The 17,469-nt window shown below is 51.6% G+C and overlaps 5 protein-coding genes across 5 annotated transcripts; 3 read left to right on the forward strand and 2 right to left on the reverse strand.

Moving 5' to 3' along the window:
- Window positions 1–520: 520 nt before the first annotated feature.
- Window positions 521–2,591, forward strand: G6M90_00g087860 (uncharacterized protein; the record flags this gene model as incomplete). The annotated part of the gene is made up of 3 exons (XM_014686843.1): window positions 521–1,468; window positions 1,523–2,519; window positions 2,569–2,591. 3 exons carry the CDS (start codon window positions 521–523, stop codon window positions 2,589–2,591), a joined length of 1,968 nt encoding a protein of 655 aa, XP_014542329.1.
- A 3,447-nt stretch (window positions 2,592–6,038) lies between these two features.
- Window positions 6,039–7,555, forward strand: G6M90_00g087870 (uncharacterized protein; the record flags this gene model as incomplete). Its single annotated transcript, XM_066131316.1, has 6 exons — window positions 6,039–6,060; window positions 6,121–6,146; window positions 6,221–6,311; window positions 6,374–6,625; window positions 6,702–6,993; window positions 7,069–7,555. 6 exons carry the CDS (start codon window positions 6,039–6,041, stop codon window positions 7,553–7,555), a joined length of 1,170 nt encoding a protein of 389 aa, XP_065987375.1.
- A 1,426-nt stretch (window positions 7,556–8,981) lies between these two features.
- Window positions 8,982–10,087, reverse strand: RPS3C (40S ribosomal protein uS3; the record flags this gene model as incomplete). Its single annotated transcript, XM_014686841.1, has 2 exons — window positions 8,982–9,732; window positions 10,065–10,087. 2 exons carry the CDS (start codon window positions 10,085–10,087, stop codon window positions 8,982–8,984), a joined length of 774 nt encoding a protein of 257 aa, XP_014542327.1.
- An 889-nt stretch (window positions 10,088–10,976) lies between these two features.
- Window positions 10,977–13,364, forward strand: SAC1 (Phosphoinositide 3-phosphatase; the record flags this gene model as incomplete). The annotated part of the gene is made up of 2 exons (XM_014686840.1): window positions 10,977–10,991; window positions 11,070–13,364. The coding sequence occupies 2 exons, from the start codon at window positions 10,977–10,979 to the stop codon at window positions 13,362–13,364; spliced, it is 2,310 nt and encodes a 769-aa protein (XP_014542326.1).
- Window positions 13,365–14,126: 762 nt separating this feature from the next.
- frs1 (Phenylalanine--tRNA ligase beta subunit) lies at window positions 14,127–16,227 on the reverse strand (the record flags this gene model as incomplete). The annotated part of the gene is made up of 3 exons (XM_014686839.1): window positions 14,127–14,172; window positions 14,230–15,963; window positions 16,175–16,227. 3 exons carry the CDS (start codon window positions 16,225–16,227, stop codon window positions 14,127–14,129), a joined length of 1,833 nt encoding a protein of 610 aa, XP_014542325.1.
- Window positions 16,228–17,469: the final 1,242 nt, after the last annotated feature.

Here is a 17,469-nt window from a genome sequence, read left to right on the forward strand (position 1 = left end):
TATGTACCTCTGTCTACTCCGTACCCATCCTGCCTTAGGCAGAGTGTTCCCACTCATTTTCTTCTGTTTCCGCTCTTTGTCTTTGGGCAGAGATCCACTCCATCTCCCTCAGTCAGCTGCTAGGTACCCAGCTGCATTCATTCCGCTTCCGTGATCAAGTCGTGACTGCAACTTTCGTTCTACACTGCTGAAGAAAACGTATCCCAGCGGAGCAAATACTTTTATCGACGACACTTCGTCACCCTAATATCACCTTAACCAATGTTTCGCACCGGGATTTGTGACAAACGATTTAATTACAATCTGCAAGCAGCCTAATCCAGCGTCAAGTTCTTTCATTCGGCTGCCAAGCGACGGCGCCATTAGGAATCGTCGACCAGCTCCGGACGCCTGCACATCGCCAGTAGCTCACATTGTTTCTTTACCATTCGCTGGCCTCTCTCAACTTTGCGAAGCGTTTGCAATCACTCGCAAGCCGGGGATAGCGAACAGGCCGGGCTGTCCCGTCCACATGGCCGAAATGGAGGTAAACGCGGCACCTCAGTTTGGCCGTGACAGACACCTAGATGATGATTTAATCAACTATGACAGTGATGCTGAGAAACACTTGGGCTACAATGAAACTACAGAAGCGATGTATGGTGCCGAAACCGTCGTTTCGGCGAAGGCCAGCCTTGAAGCCCCAGATGAGGATGGCGCTCGACATGAAGTGGACTTTTTTGAAGGTGGCGAACAAGACCAGGCAGGAAGTCCCAAACTAGAGCTGGGGACTACAGATGAAGGACACGATGCGAACCGACAAGCGTCCCATGAAATAGACTATGATTTCGACGAGCCTACGCACCGCGATACGCCTGCAGCCATCGATAATGGTGATGAGAAAAGAGCTACGCCGGAGCAGCGGCAGCTGGAAGAGGTTGTTCATGACGAGAAGGCTCAGGGACTTGGAGAGGCAGACTACAAAGCTGATGATCATGAAATAAGCTGGGAACAGGGGGACGAGCCGGTGGAGGAGGGCTTGCGAGATCCTGAAACCTCAGCTGACAATGGCGAATATATGTCTCCAAACGAGCTATCTACTTCCGAAACAGAGAATCAAGCTGCTTCTGTTCCATATGATGGTGATGCGGCCAGAGCGGACGATTCCTATTCTGAGCAACTGGAAACAGCTGGCGATGGAATGGGGGACGATGGGGACCTGCAGGATGACGCCGATCAAGATCTTCTCTTGGATCTAGAGTACTCTGATATCGAAGAGAATGGGGTTCCAGCTATTACAGTGCAATACAGGGGTGATGAATTTCCATTCTTCTCACTCTCTTCAGAAGGCTTCTTTTCCCAGCTTTCAGTTTTGGACCATACTTTCGATTCAGTCTTGAGTGGTTTGCGACAAGAACTGGCCAATGAACTCCATCCTGAAGATGATCTTGTATTTCAAGTGGACGAACTTGGGCTAGAGTTTGCAGAAGTAAGTATGGGCAGTGAACCAAATACGAAGCATTGACAACTGACAACCTCATAGTCATCACCTCCTGAAATTCTGTGCAGCATCAGCTTGAGGCAAATCCTTGAGGTTTTTGAAACTTTGGTTAAGAACTGGGACCCTGAAAGCAGTCGGCCACTTTACACCTATCTCTTCACTAGACCCAGTGTGGGTAGACGATTCGATTTTTTAATTGAGAGTGCTTCTGAAGGCAAGGGGTTGGATGATGTTATTCATCTGTTCCAATCGGCCGTACCACGCACTGCTGGCCTTGGAGATATCTCAGCTGGCGAGAATTTGAGTGGCCAGTTGGACCATGATGACAGCTCTCGTGAAGACCGCGCGGTACAAGATGTTGGGGACGTTTTGAGTGACCGAGAAACGGGCGAGAAAGACTTGGAGCGGCTCGTAGATGAAGACTCACTGTCGGATCGACAAGAAAGCATTGGAGAGGATTATGAAGAGGATGAACCTGTTAACGAGCTCGAAGATTCTGATCCTCAGTATGGCAATGCGATGGAAGAACTGGCAGAAGTATCCCCGCATTTTGATGAAGCTGTGGTCTCGGGCGCTCTCGCTCCAGAAGACGACGTTGGAGATGGTGAGGGGGACGATGACCAGCTACTCGGTGGCGATTCTCAAGATGCAGGAGACGAGGTTCGCGATCTGATTGACCCGGATTTCGACGAGCCCTTAGAAGTGGCCGATAGTAACCTAGCCGGGCCGGTCGAGCAATCTACACAGGATGATCTCGGAGACGCCAATGCAAAGTTTGGTGCCACGGATGCCAGTACTACGACGACGACTTTGAAAGATGATGGGGAGGCGGCGTCCACGCCAGTAGAACTTGCGGCTCTCGATGCCATCATCGACCAAACCACCGTGGGTGACCTCGTTGAGCAAGATGATCTCGCGGAAATTGATTGGGGAGATGAAGCGGAGCCTCATCTGCAAGACGAGGTTGGTGGAGAGGAGACATCCGGTGCTGTAAAACGAGCCCGTGGTGACGATGGGTTAGGTGTCGACGATAACCAAAGTAAGTTAATATGGTCGTCTAATGCCGGACAGAGTTAACCATTCTGTAGATGTCAAGCGCCAACGTTCCTAGTGAACAGAGGAAAAAAAAGCGCACATGTGATGCTAACATCTTTCCCCCAAACCCCCCTACAGCTATATATTATCAAACGGCCCCCCTTCTCCTGAAATGGCGGACTGATAATGCAGTCTGACTAAGATACGATTGTCATCTGTTTAAGGATTGAACACAGGTGTCAGCATTACCTTCAGCGCAACCAGAAAGATGATACCCCTATACTCACTTGCCTGCCGGATTAGTTGGAACCAAAATTCATTTCAAAAAGGTAAGACACGGAGACTTTACTAACAGTTCAAAGCAGCTTCCCCCAATCGTATGTGGATGTGCGATGGGCTTTATGGGGATCTTGTCTTTGCTAGGGAGGAGTATGTTCTCGGCCTATTTGACTATCATATTACTTGAGACATGATTTCATTTGAAGATGAAACGATTTCGGGTTTGGTAGTAGATTACAGGCAGCGAGGAGGAGGGGGGGAGGCACTTTTTTTGCATCTTGAACATAGGTTGAAAACGAGAGAACAGGCGAAACGAAGACGGGCGGACGATTTGTATTATCAACTACGAGGTGAAGTATACTATCAATCTTGCTCCGGTGAGCTCCTGGACCGATTCTTAGCTGGCCGCCCCAGAAGTGCGTACCAGCGGTTTGTTCTTTCAGCCAGGACGGCGATCCCCAGCAGTATGCATTAGCTCGGCGTTGGTAGGATACCGATTATTTCGGATTAGATAGGCGAGGCAGGTAATTTTATTCGAGAGGCTGTTCCCCACAAACACTGTAATGTAAATTCCACGTTGACGGGTACATGATGCTGCTAGCCGAATCCCTGCCATGTCATGTCAACGATGGAAAGCTTGGCATTTATCGAAATATGTACCAAGTAGAGAACTGAAGGTGTTTTGAGCGAGTTGGCGAGATGGATTGGACTAGACCGGATTAGGCACGTCAGAAATGTTTGAATTGCTTTCATTAATACGGAATATCTAACGGTTAATATGGAGTAAAGATGGCAAGGTTGCGCTAGGAATGCCATGTTCAAAAATTGTGCTTGTGCACCAGGGAGCCAGGGAAGCCTCGGCCTCGGCCTCGTGACGGCGTCAGGAGATACGTATTGAGCAGCGACTAGTGGCTAAAAAAGGGGGAGGATAGAAAAGACTCGTCAGGAGCACGACACCGGATGAAAGGCAGATGGTGGCTGGCAACTGGCAAGGCTTTGCTCGATCGACAAAGATTTCTAGGATGCAGGGGCACATTCAACACTAAATAAGTGCTAATAAGTACTTCTGTGTGCATTGTAGTTGAACTTTGAAACGTGGTGGGGAAGGGGAGGGCGAAGTAGTGGGCGCTAGGCTAGTTTGAGCAGTTTTTCGAAGACAAAGATAAATACGGAGCCAAGACAAGTCAAGGGTGTACATATGTACATGGGAACAAGATAGAGTCGAAGCTAGTAAGTAGTAGTACGGAGTACACGACTTGCAAGGCGAGGGCAAAGCGTCAAGATGCTCACGGGGAGAACGATGGAGCCATGACCAATAATGGTTTACATGGGATACCCCCTGGACGACGACATCTCGGAAGCAATAAATGGAAATCCCGAGGGTTGAATTAATTAAAGGGATGAAACACTTTTTTTTCATAGTGTCAATGAATATTTACAGCGGCCGTCTGGCGTTCTCCTCCAGACTTTGGGATCCCCGCCCCTGTCCAGGTACCCGTGGGCTCTAAAAATGTGAGCCAGTCATTTGTGGCCAGCAAAACTCTGAGGGTGTGGACCCTTGCATCTATGTACGTATCTCTGTGATACGAGGGAAGGGAGGGACGAAGAAGAAGTGAGCAGCACGTCGACAACAGGACATGGTACAGCCGCCGGGCGCAGGCTGTGGACAGGAGTCGCGTTGGGGAGTTGATGGTTGAGTTAGCCGTAGAATCACCTTGGCCTGTTTGTTGTTAGGTTGATGCCCATTTCGGCACTCGCATCTCGACAGACTTGTTGTGTTTATTCTCTGAGGAATGGCGTGGGGACTCTCTCGTTGACCGAAGCCGCGGCGCTAAATTGTCCAGCAAGAATCGCATGCTCAGAACGGGTCTTTTAAAGTTTCCAACTTGATGTGCGGCGGCTGTTGGAGTCTACTTAGTATGTACGAAGATCAGTAGGCACTGCTTTTGTTCAATACAGGTTAATGATACGACACCGGAATACCTTGGAGTCTGGTACTTACTTAAAGTAGACTTAAGTAACTACCAGAGTAGTAGTGAGGGGGAAGGCGACGACGCAAGGACGCGACGACTTGGAATGCAAGTACTGCATACCTTGTCGGCTTAGCTCTGGGCCTGGGACGCCTGGAATCTGCTGTCGGCCAGGTCTGGTCCGGTGCCTCTCCACAGAAGCCGGAACGCCCGCGGTGCCTGAGCATTGCTCCATGTCCAGGGCATGCTGGCGCGCGGGACCCTTTGGCCAGGCACCAACGTTGAACACTGAACACCAGACGGTCACCGGATACTCTTGAGCCATGTATCTGCACACACCTGCACGCTCAAGCATGTGTGTGTGCGCGCTCCGCTCAAGTCGTGCTGGTTCGGTGCACATGTGCCCCGACCTCGCCAACGAGCCCACCTCGCCCACCTGAAGCCACGCCAAAAAGCCCTCCACCGCGCCAGTGCTCAAGCAAGTCACTCCGTCACTCCGTCACTCCGTCAGTCCACATTGCTTGGAATCCTGCATGCGAGTTGCGACCCTCCACACCATCTCTTGCGGCCACGACGACCTTCCGTCTCATCACCACCGCCCTCATCCTCTCCTCCTACGCGTACCGACGACTCCTTTTTGATTGCGCTTCTACACGTCCCCGGCAAACCTCTTCTTGCTCTCCGTCTACGCGGATTCTGCGACGTCTGGCACGGAGCCGACCACCGACAGCGGCGAGAACGACATCCATCCATCCATCCATCCAACCAACCAGCCAGCCAGCCAGCCACCGCTGCGTACGCGCCCTTCGCATCGTCTATTCTGCCACCGTCCATCGCCCGATCTCTCTCGTCCGCTGGATCGGTTTGCGCCGCTGCCTTGTACTACGACTTCGTGCCGAACTTACTTTCTTAATGGGCGGCGCCTGATTTCCATTTGCGACTCTGTCCGTCCTTTGCCCTCGGCTGCTACTTTTCCGCCCACGCCGATATATTTGGCCCCGTGAAGGCTGTTGGCGACGCTCCTCCGCCTCTTCCTTCTTTCATCGTGTTACAACTGTCATTCTTTCCTTCTCCCTCGCCTTCAGCATTCGTTTTAGATCCCGAGACGCCATTTGCGCGCGACACTACCATTATGCTTGAAGACAAGTACGTCTTAGACATTGCGTGGCCTGAGCTCCCCCTCGTACCACAAGCTGCGAAATTGCTTCAGCTTGCCTGTTTGGACGTCTCGTCACTAATCCAGATGATGTAGATATATCGGCTTGGCGCTTGCCATGTCATCGGCATTAGCTATTGGTATGTTCTACACACCATCTCAGGCGCACACAGACTCGTTTGCTGACTGTCCATTCCCAGGTACAAGTTTCGTCATTACAAAAAAGGTTTGTTTGGCTTCTTTCAGATGGCTCCTCACGACAATAATGGTCCGTTGCATATCTAACACGCACCACGCTAGGGTTTGATTCATGCTGAAGAAAGACATGGATTTGAAGGCGACGGGTTTGTCTACCTGAAAAGTCCGCTCTGGTGGGCTGGTATTGCAACTCGTATGCCTCCCTTATCATTCTGTAACCGTTCTGTCCGTTTCCGCTAATCTCGATATGCGCAGTTGGTATCGGGGAAGTTTGCAATTTTGCAGCTTATGCCTTTGCTCCCGCGATTCTCGTTACACCTCTTGGCGCCCTCAGTGTCCTTATTGGCGCCGTCTTGGGATCATATTTCTTGAAAGAGGAGCTTGGAACCCTGGGCAAGCTGGGCAGTGCCATCTGCCTCATTGGAGCTGTAGTCATTGTCCTTCATGCCCCTCCCGACGAGGAAATCGAGACCATTGACCAGATTCTGGACTATGCACTTCGACCTGGTAGGTGCTTTTTTACGTCTACAATGCCAAAACAATCGTCCGCCATGTTGAGTTAAATGTTAACACAACGTTGCAGGCTTCCTCTTGTATGCCATTACCGTTGTCGCATTTGCAGTATTCATGATCTATAGAATCGCACCCCAATACGGCAAGAAGAACGCCCTCATCTACCTGTCCATCTGCTCAACCGTCGGCTCCATCTCCGTCATGTCCGTCAAAGCTTTTGGCATCGCTCTCAAACTTACTTTTGCTGGCAATAATCAGTTCAGCCACCCGTCAACTTATGTATTCTTGATCTTGACGGCCGTCTGTATCCTGACGCAAATGAACTACTTTAACAAGGCCTTGGCCTCGTTCCCGACTAATATGTGAGTTGGACAAGTAATCAAACCATTGCACAAGCTTTTTTGTTTGGTTAGTAGAACTGATGGGATAATCAACAGTGTCAACCCTCTCTATTATGTGACATTTACCACAGCTACTCTCTGTGCCTCATTCATCTTATTTAGCGGCTTCAACACAACCGATCCAGTCAACACACTCTCGCTGCTTTGTGGTTTCCTGGTCACCTTTACTGGAGTGTACCTGCTGAACCTTTCTCGTGGCGACCCCAACGGTCAAAAACTCATTGCCGGCCGAGGTGGATATGATGCAACACCCACTGACATGGTATCTGGATTCCAAACACGTCGCAGCATGCAAGCCCGGCGAAGCGGAGACCCATCACGGCATAGCATAGGAAGTCTTCACAGCGACAGGGAAGGCCTGATCCGGGCTTACGACGAAGAGGAAGCCGCAGGATTTGGACTCACTGATCTTGCAGAGGAGAGTGAAGACGAAGGTAGCCGCTCCAATGGCAAAGCCAATGGCAAGAAGGAACCGCACGAGAACGGCATTGAACTACAAAACCAGAAATCCACTGAAAGATAGGAATGAGGGACACACATTATGCCGCTGATGATTTCCATTCCCACCCAACAATACCAGGACAGACTGGTGCAAAAGCGACTTTTGCATCCGTCTGGCCTTCCTCCGCTGATGATTTCCATTCCCACCCAACAATACCAGGACAGACTGGTGCAAAAGCGACTTTTGCATCCGTCTGGCCTTCCTTTTTGCTACCTCAGCATGTTATCCCTGGACACACATCGCCGCTGTACATTCTCGAACCATTTGGAGTAAGATTTTCGCCGGTCGACATTATCATCATGCATGCACGATACAGATTCCTGCCATTTGTTTTGCCTTTTTCATGTGACGCCAGCAATTCGCCTGGGGGCAGTGAACAAATCTACATGAATTTTTTGGGTTTTTTTAAAAAAAAGTTGAGGGAGAAGCAGGGACTAACGAGTTTTATTTTTCGTCTTTACCCCCGGCGTTCATGTGTCGCTTCTGGTTGATTTTTCTGTTATCGACTGCTCATCATACGGCTTGCTCTTGTTCAAGCTCCTTTTCCTACGGGAGAAATGGCGGCGGCAGCGAGCTTTTTTGGGATTATTGAATGTGGGAAGAAGTGGCTGCGAATGTTACGGATATAACACCTCTTCCCTGTACGACTAGCACGGAATGCATTATATGAAGGAAGAGATGTTGATTGGTTTTGATGGAAGCAATGCTTTGATAAGCAGAGCAGCTAGGGGCACGTCTGGAAACGCTGATGAAGTCAAATATGGGCGAGTTGCGTCCAGGCCGTTTCAAGCTCTGGGATCCGTTTGTAGACTTAGAAGAAATATCAAACCGCCTTTTGCCAAGTGCATCTTGACCTGCCACGATGGTGACTTCTTGCGGCTAGTGTTGACCGGTGTTAGGGAATCGGCCGTTGGGATGCATACTCAGGCCTGTAGCCAGCCGCAGATCTTGCTGTAGCGTCAGGCAGCATATAAAGTCCTCGCATACCCTGGACGACTGCCACTTTTTCACTGAATTGACGTTTGTTTTATCCGGACCCTAACAGCTCCATCATACATAGGTGGCGTTACACAGAGCAGAAGTTTCAAAATGGCTCCATTGCAAGACGTATTCATCGGATTCTCGGGTCTCAATTCTTTTTTGTGGCTTGATCTACCATTACAAAAAAACAAGATGAAACCGTCCAATGCCCTGAGCAGATGCAAATAAGATCAATTGACGCCTTAGAGTAGACCGCCATATCCCTTTGGCTTTCCTCCCCCCTTTCTCGCCTTGTCAGTCGTCTTCCCAACGTCCCATTTGTGTATCGTGGATCATCATCAGCATTTTTGTAAAGAGGATATAGTACTCTGTTGACAACTTTGTTTTCCACAGTCACCTTCCTCCCTCCGCCGCGTGGTCTCCCCTTGTTGTTCCTGTTCACCGCAATAGGTCCCTTGGTTGCTGCTTACTGCTGAGCAGGCTCGGCCTCGGCCTCCTGCTCGGCAACGCGGGCATCTTGGCTGGCCTGGGCGGCGGCAGCCTTGGCGCCGTAGTCTTGGCTGACGGGCTGGAGAACGACCTGCTCCTCCTTGGGCTCGAAGATGGTGACGGCGTCGGGGAGGGACTTGGAAGGACCGGCCTTGCCGTCGGGGTCGGAGCCGCGCATGATCTTGACCTTGATGCCCAGGACACCCTGGCGGAGCAGGACGTGGCGGGTAGCAGTGTCGATGAACTCCTTGGCGGGCTGGCCGGAGTGGATCATGAAGCCGTCGGTGAACTTCATGGACTTGGCACGGGCGGCACGGAGCTTGCCGGAGACGACGACCTCGCAGCCCTTGGCGCCCGACTCCATGATGAAGCGGAGGACACCGTAGCAGGCGCGGCGGACGGCCAGGCCGTTGAGCAGCTTGTAGCGGAGGGACTCGCACTGGGCGACGGCGGAGAGACCACGGTTCTGGACCTTGGCGGCGTACAGAGAGACCGAGTTCTCGGGGAACTTGAATCGCTTCTGGATCAGGGAGGTGAGCTCGCGGATGCGGCGGCCCTGCTCGCCGAGGACCTCCTGGGTCTGGGTGGCGCGGATGATGATGTCCGTGACGGTGGGCGTGACGCGGACTTCGACGCCGGAGTAACCCTCCTCGGCGAGTTCGCGCTGGAAGAACTCGTTCAGCTCGGCGTAGAAAACACCGTCAGCGACGAACTTTCTCCTCTTGGAGCTAGATGAGAATGGGATGTTAGCAATGCCGCCCCCATGCTTCTGTCGCGGTCCATTTGGTCTGCCAAAAGAGAAATGTGTAAATCGATATCCATGACGGTCCGTCCCCGTTGGTGTGCTTGGAATTGGTGTTGCAGCTTCCTTCGGTCTCAATTTGAATATTTCCAGACATGGTCCAAACTTGACAGTCCCCCATTTGTCGCAATATGACGGCATCTCAATTTATTCCAGCCACACCCGCAACATCTTGCTGAAACAATTCCGTCTCCATCGATGCACACAACCTGGCCGAGAACAAAACAAATAGCAGAGCGAGGACGGGGAAGAACTCACATCTGAGCACCGGGGTGAGCCATCTTGTTAAGGGTGATTTAGTAAGGGTGTCGATTCGTAGGGACGAAAAGAGACGGCGGTCGACGAAACGGGCGGAATGGAGGGTATTCGGCGGGCTGAGGTCGAAAGGTTTCGCGATGGACTAACTGCCTCAGAAAGTATCGTCCCTCAATTTTCGGCTGTGGGTTGAGCCCTAAACCTGCACGCGCTTTTTTTTTTTTCGTCTACGCACTGGGAAAGTGGGCGGTGGGATGTGGGGCTTTTGCTGGACATGCCCTTGCACAGCACCCAACTTGCCAACCTGGTTCCTGGCATGCCCGGAAATTCTGCTTTGCCGACCGCCGCCCAGTCGAGGTCGGACGGGACTCTGACGCTAGGCTGCATTGAGCTGCACCTGTCGCCAGCCTACCAGGTGAGCTTGCCTGTAGGTCATTCAGTGGGCAAGAGCACTACTGAGACGGACTGCGCCTGACGTCGTCGCTGCTCACCAACCACTCGAGGATGTGAGCACCCCACCTTCGACAGGTGGTGAATGTGCTCGTGAGACCAGTTACTTCGGAGCTTGGCTTGCAAACTGGTCCCCAATGCAGCATTCCGCCTTGTCATTCCAGTCTCAGCTTCCCAACAGATTTTCTGCAAGTAGAACATTTCTCTTTTCCCGCTGCCTCGTATAATGTTATAAAGCTACTTGTCGGTCAACCACTCTCTCCGAGTTGAAGCGATCTTCCGAGCTTCTGCCACCGATTTGCGCTGACGACTGCTCCAACCGGCGAATCGCGGATACAGCGGCGGGGAAAGCAGCAACAGTTTATGGCGTCAAGTTCTTATGCTTCGTCCTTTTCCTAATTCGGAGTATAACACCGTCGCATTACCTTGAGAACCATTCAAGTACAACAGGTGCCAGGCAGGAAGATGGAAGCCAAGAAGGTATGAGGACTAGACAGGCATACCGCTCTGCGCAACCTTCACCACCCGATGAGGTCTAACATGGCTCGCTTGTTCTAGGTTGTCCACAATGTCAAGGGCATCTACGGTGGCCAAACCACCACTGGCATCCTGCGACTTACAGACTATCACATGGTGTTTTGCGCTCCTATAGACCAACATGCAGGGCCGGCCGACCCTGCAACACCACCCAAGATGAGAGAGCGGTGGCTGACATATCCAATCCTCTTGTACTGCTCCCTTCGTCCAACGCCTCCTACATCTAGGCAGTCCCCGTCTATACGTATTCGATGTCGCGATTTCACTTTTGTCACCTTCAACTTTGTCGACAATGATGTCGCCCGTGAAGCCTTTGACTTTATCAAGTCGAGAACCTGCAAACTTGGCACAGTGGAAAAACTTTATGCGTTCAGCCACAGACCTCTTAAGAATGAAAAGGAAATGAATGGGTGGGAGTTCTACGACCCCAAGGCTGAGTTCCGGAGGCAGGGTATCAGCGAAAAGTTGCCTGATAAGGGCTGGAGAGTTACTACAATCAATAAGGATTATACATTTTGCGATACTTACCCGGCCTTTCTCGTTGTACCTTCCAAAATCTCGGATAATGTCCTCAAATACGCCAGAGACTTTCGCTCCCGGAATCGTATTCCGGTCTTAACCTATATTCATCCCATCAACAACTGCACAATTACGAGAAGCTCCCAACCACTATCGGGCATTACCAGAAGGACAAATGTGCAAGATGAGAGACTTGTCGCGGCATCTTTCTCCGCCTGGATGCCCGGTGGATCGGAGGAATCTACACCACCTGCGAGCCAACAGGAACCAGCGGACAGTAGCATGTTGGAAGCATCGTTGTCAGATATGGAGCGCTACGAAGATGAATTAATCTCGCGGTCAGCCGCCATCTACGATGAAAAGACGGGCGAAACGAGGATATATGGGCGACAGCAGGCCAATATGATTGTCGACGCTCGCCCCTCGATCAACGCCATGGTCAATCAAGTCCAGGGCATGGGATCCGAGAACATGGACAAGTACAAGTTTGCCACGAAGACCTTTCTCAGTATTGGGAATATCCACGTCATGCGCAACTCGCTGAACAGAGTGGTAGAGGCCCTCAAGGACGCTGACATATCTCCCCTTCCCCCAAATCGAGACCTCCTGCATCAAAGCAACTGGTTGCGACACATTCATGAAATTCTCGACGGTTCAGCCATCATTACCCGTAGAATTGGCATCAACCACTCACACGTACTAATCCATTGCTCCGACGGATGGGATCGCACTAGTCAACTGAGCGCTTTAGCACAAATTATGTTGGATCCTTACTTCAGGACAATAGAAGGCTTCATTGTTCTAGTGGAGAAGGATTGGCTATCATTTGGCCACATGTTCAGGCTCCGGTCTGGATATTTGAACCACGAGGACTGGTTCGCAGTCCAGAAGGACGCCTTGGCTGGGTCCAAGGTTCAACCTGGGGAAAATGACGGTCGCAACGATGCGCTTCAGAACGTTCTCACTGGCGCTAGACGCTTCTTCAATCCGACCAAGGATGAGTCTGAGTTGGACACGGCCAGCGAGGTCACTTCTGGAAAAGTAGTCGACGAGGAAGCCACCACGCCAAAGATGGTGAGCCCTGTGTTCCACCAGTTCCTCGACTGTGCCTATCAGTTGATCAAGCAGAACCCTACCCGTTTTGAATACAACGAGCGCTTCCTCCGCCGTCTTCTTTATCACCTCTACTCCTGTCAATATGGAACATTCTTGTACAACTCTGAGAAACAAAGGAAAGATGCTAGGGTTGGTGAGAGGACGTCATCGGTCTGGGACTACTTCCTATGTCGAAAGCAAGAATTTACAAACCCCGACTACGATCCCACTGTCGATGATCGCATCAGAGGTAAGGAGAGAATTATTCTGCCCAATCTCAAAGAAATAAGATGGTGGTATCAAGTGTTTGGTCGCACTGATGATGAAATGAATGGCTCTTTGAATGCTGCTGCCGCTGCCGAGAATGGCCGCCTTGCAGCAGTGTCAAGTTTACAAGGTTCCCCCCGTCCAGATCAAATCTCGCGATCAGCTTCAGGAACACCGAAACCTCCAGGCTTGGGCAACACCCACTCCGTATTGACAGCAGTGGAAACTGGGCACGAGACAATCACATCAGATAACAAGCATTCTGCATTGCGCCGTAGCGCGTCTGCCGAAGGTCCAAACGCCTTTGCAGCCATTCGGGATGGCCTGTCAGGATTGAACATTGGCAAAAGCATACTAAGCAACCTCGGTCGTGCAGAGGCTTCCGGATCAGCCACAGCTCCGCATGCGGAGCAAGAGATGCGCGAGATGACATAGAGAGTCATGTTTCCTGACGAGGACGAGGGCTTGCAGAAGCCTTGCCAAGTCATTGAAACGTCGAATACGATTATTCGTAAATGCCCACGACCTCGCCCATTCCGCCATATGATAACAATTAAGAGTGATAAGTTCCCTAGATGTTCCACCCCGACAGATGGCATCAGTTGTGGGTGGGCAATCGTCGAACCTTTAGAAGAGACAGAGGTGGACGATGCAGCAAGCCCGTCGTATTGCCTGGACTGTCTCCCAAATGCTGGACCCTCCGGCTATATTAGTCACACTACAGTGGAAATGGCAAAATCATTATTCAGAGCAGAAGAGCGGCCAGGCACGAGCTTCTCCTCTGGGGAAAGGCGATCAGCTGATACAATCGTGGTTGAATCTCAAACATGCATATCGAAGGCTAAGTGTTTGGGCAATTGCATGGCAGAAAAACCGGGCGTATTCTAGAGGCGCAGCGAATCGTACATATATACATTACCAGTGTTCCATAGATGGCGGAAACCATAGCGTAGCGTTGATAATGACCGATTATTCAAGCCATTTCGACTTTTTGAGAAATTGATATTTCACAGGAAGTGTTGATACGTTTGGTGGCTCTTTTTTTTTTTTTTTTAACTGTCTGATCTCGTGAATCTCGTCTCTCGATGCTAACACGTCAATCATCTAGGCCGTATCATTTCAAATGCGGTTTCTCTCTTCCACATCTGAGGTCTATTCTACCATCTTTTGCGCCGGCAAATTCTAGTATTCTACTGTTTATAAGAAGACCTCGAGGTTAATCTCGAGCGTGCTGACGGGATATCTATACAATGTTAATAGACGTAGACATGCGTATAAAAAAAGGAAGCAGGGAACGAACCTCAAGTCGAACTTCTCCAACACTGTAGGGTGGATGATGCCAAACTCGCCAATACGTCGGTCCTTGCCGCCCAAGCGAAGATGCACCGCGGCAGCGTGGCCAGGGAAGAAAGTCTCCTCCTTGAGCTCCTCGATCCAGTAGCCATCGGCCTTGGTGGGATTCTGCTTGACCTGGTAGTCGACGCTCTCTTTGGCAGTGAGGCCTTCGTCGTGAGTGAGGAAGGCGGTCCGGAGCATGGAGAGGATACGGTCGAGCAGGCCGTGTACGACCTCGAAACCACTTGATTTGCCGCACCACGCGGCGGCGAAGTGGCGCTCGTTGCGGGCCTTGCGCTCAGAAGATTCGTCCTTGAAGGCAACGTCTGAAACTTCGAAGATCTTGAAGGGAACGCTGTGACCCTTGTTCTCGCGGATGGTCTTGAGGAGGCCGGGCAGCAGGGAGGTGCGGACAATTTGGTATTCCAGGGTCTTGGGGTTTGCCAGACGCACGGCAGTCTTGCCGTCGTCCTTGCGGTTCAACCAGGCAAAGTTCTCATCGTGGCTGCAGAGAATGAGGGGCAAGACTTCGCTCCAGCCGGCCATGGCGGCTTCGAATCGGACAATGTCGGCCAGCTTGTTGATCATGAGGGGGGCACCGATGGTGGCACTTCGTGTCGGGGCAGTGCGAGGCAGCTTGTTGAAACCATAACAGACCGCCAGGTCCTCCATAATATCACATTGATGCAGGACATCGGCACGCGTGGGAGGGATGGAGACTTCGAGCAAGTTGGGATCCTTGTCTGAGGGCCTGGAGTCGTAGGCCATCTTGGTGAGGAGCTTGCAAAGGCCCTCGGGTGTCTCGCTCAAGCCAGTACAGCTATTGAGGTAGTCAACCTCGGCATGGGTGACTCTGGGCTTCAGTGACGGCGTGACACGGGTTAAGCCGTTGTGCTCTGAAATGATCTTGACGGGCTCGACAGTGAAAGGCTCTTGGACGTAGCCGGAAAACATGGTTACCAGCATGTCGAGAACAATTTGCAGCTTGGTCATGTCGGTGGCGGTGATCTCGATGAAGACATTGGTGGTGTTTAAGGTGATCTTGGAGTGCTCGCCGTTGATGATGGGAGGCAATGAACAAACAATACGGTTGGCGTCGTAAATGACGGGATATACGGGGGCGTCGCGGATGATATGCAGGTAGCGGCCAAGATGTTTATCGGTTTCGTAGAAGGTCATGAGCTCTTCAGCGTTCATTTCCTTGGTCTGATTCAAGGGAATAAACTTGATGTCCCTGGGAGGCAGAGCCTCGTAGGTGAAGGGGCCCTGGATGGTGTCCAGATCGTGTGTTCCCATGGACACCAGGGTTCGGTTTCGAGCCAGGTTTTGGTGCAGCTTGTCCTGTAGAGCAATGAAGGATTCATAGCGGTCGGCAGTGAACTTGATATTGCGCAAGACGGCACCAGAGACGTAAGGGCGGACCTTTGTGGTGTCGGGCAGAACCTTGATTACTTGAGTATTGGCGTCCTTGGGTTCGACGACGCGGAAGTTGGGAGGCTTTATGCGACCAAGGAAGATGTTGAGGTTGAGGGCGATGCCCTCGAAGCAGAGCATGTCATAGCGGTTGGCTCCGATTTCGATTTTCAGCTGAGGGGGTTCCTGCTGGCCATCAACAATAGGACGCTCCTGGTCCTCGGTATCTTCGTCGAGCTCGATGCCATAGTCGAAGCAGAGGTCTTCGAACTCTTCCTTGGTAAACCTGTTTGCGAATCAAGCAATGGTCAGTCCATGTGGGCATGCGTACGACAGCCAGGTAGGGAATTGGAAAATATGACGCATGGTGGTGAGAAATCGCGAAGGCGCACAATGGAAAAAAATAGCATTGGCAAAGAATTATACAGGTTGTCGTGGCGAGGGAGGGACAAGGACCAACGGAGGAGGGGCAGAAGCGCAGATGGGAAGAGACATACTTTTTGCCAAGGGCCTCAAAGAGCTTGTACTTGTCCACAGAGATGGTGGGCATGGTTATATTGGGGTCTCAATGCCTCAGACTCTTGTGCCAGTTGTCTAGATGGAAGCGACTGCGTTGATTGCGGTCGATGGCCGTAGAGGCGATGATGAGCGGTTTGGATTGTACGGACCGCAAAGAGGTCCAGAGAGCACATATAATATTGCGGGGTGGATTTTTGGCGTTGAGTCACTCGAGTAGTTTTTGCCCGGAACAGTTTGGTGCTTACATTTCCTCTTCAAGACTGGCTGGCCAGGCCTGTTCCAAATAATTACTCGGGGGGTCTGTCTGTTGCACTTATTGGCCCAAGATGCTTCAAATGTTGGGTCTAAGTAAGAGTACCTGGGCAGCTGGGCAGCTGGGCTTATGACTGGAACATTGAAGCCATGGAAGCAGGCCATGTCCAACACTGAACTCTCGAACTAGCATGAGGGGCTGATTGTTAGCCGACGATAAGCAGACGGTCTGATTACTCCGTAGAGCTGTGGAATTGAAATGACAGAAAGAAGGCCTGAAACACTGGCCGTTGATAAGTCAGCCTGTGCAAAGCGACAAGTTCCATGTTGTATTTGCATCCAATTGGAAGGAGAGCACACGGGCGTATGTGAGATGAAGTCAGCAATGTTCCTGTTGTTTCTGCTGCTCGAGCATCGCCATGTCACTCGCGTCCCTATGCCATGCCTCCAGCCACGCATCCAATGTCCCGCATTGGATCCCACCTCTGCAAAGATGCTGAATATTTTGGCCGTTCCAGTCATGTCTGGTGGAATTGCACGTCGTCTCCTGCTTGTGTGAGGAGTACAGAGTGCATGTGTCGAATCGCCCACCGTGGGTGCTGGGCTAGGCTGGGCTGGGCTGGGCATTGCATCACAGCTGCCCGCCGCGTCTTCCTTCCATTCATCTCTGGTTAAAAAGTACTTAAGTAAGTATACAGGTACTTGGGTGCTGGGCGTAGAGCAGTGACACAGTGAGTACCGCAGCACTGGAGGCTGAAGACGGTGGTCCACATGTCCACCGCCGGGACTGCCACTGCTTCAGCTTCTGCGGCTGGTCGAGTCAATTGACTCGTCGTGCTAGTGCTTGGACACTGCTCATCAGGGCTGCTCAGGACGGCTCAAGGGTGCTGGCACCACCAACCCTCAATCACCAACCACCACACCTCATCCATCCCTCATCTCGTCATCTGCCTTTTCCTCCATCTCGACGACGCTCCCTCCCCTCCTCCCCCCCGACAGACGCGCGCTGTCACTCTCCGTC

This window comes from Metarhizium brunneum, chromosome 5 (assembly GCF_013426205.1).
Source record: "Metarhizium brunneum chromosome 5, complete sequence".
Taxonomy (NCBI): Eukaryota; Fungi; Ascomycota; class Sordariomycetes; order Hypocreales; family Clavicipitaceae; genus Metarhizium; species Metarhizium brunneum.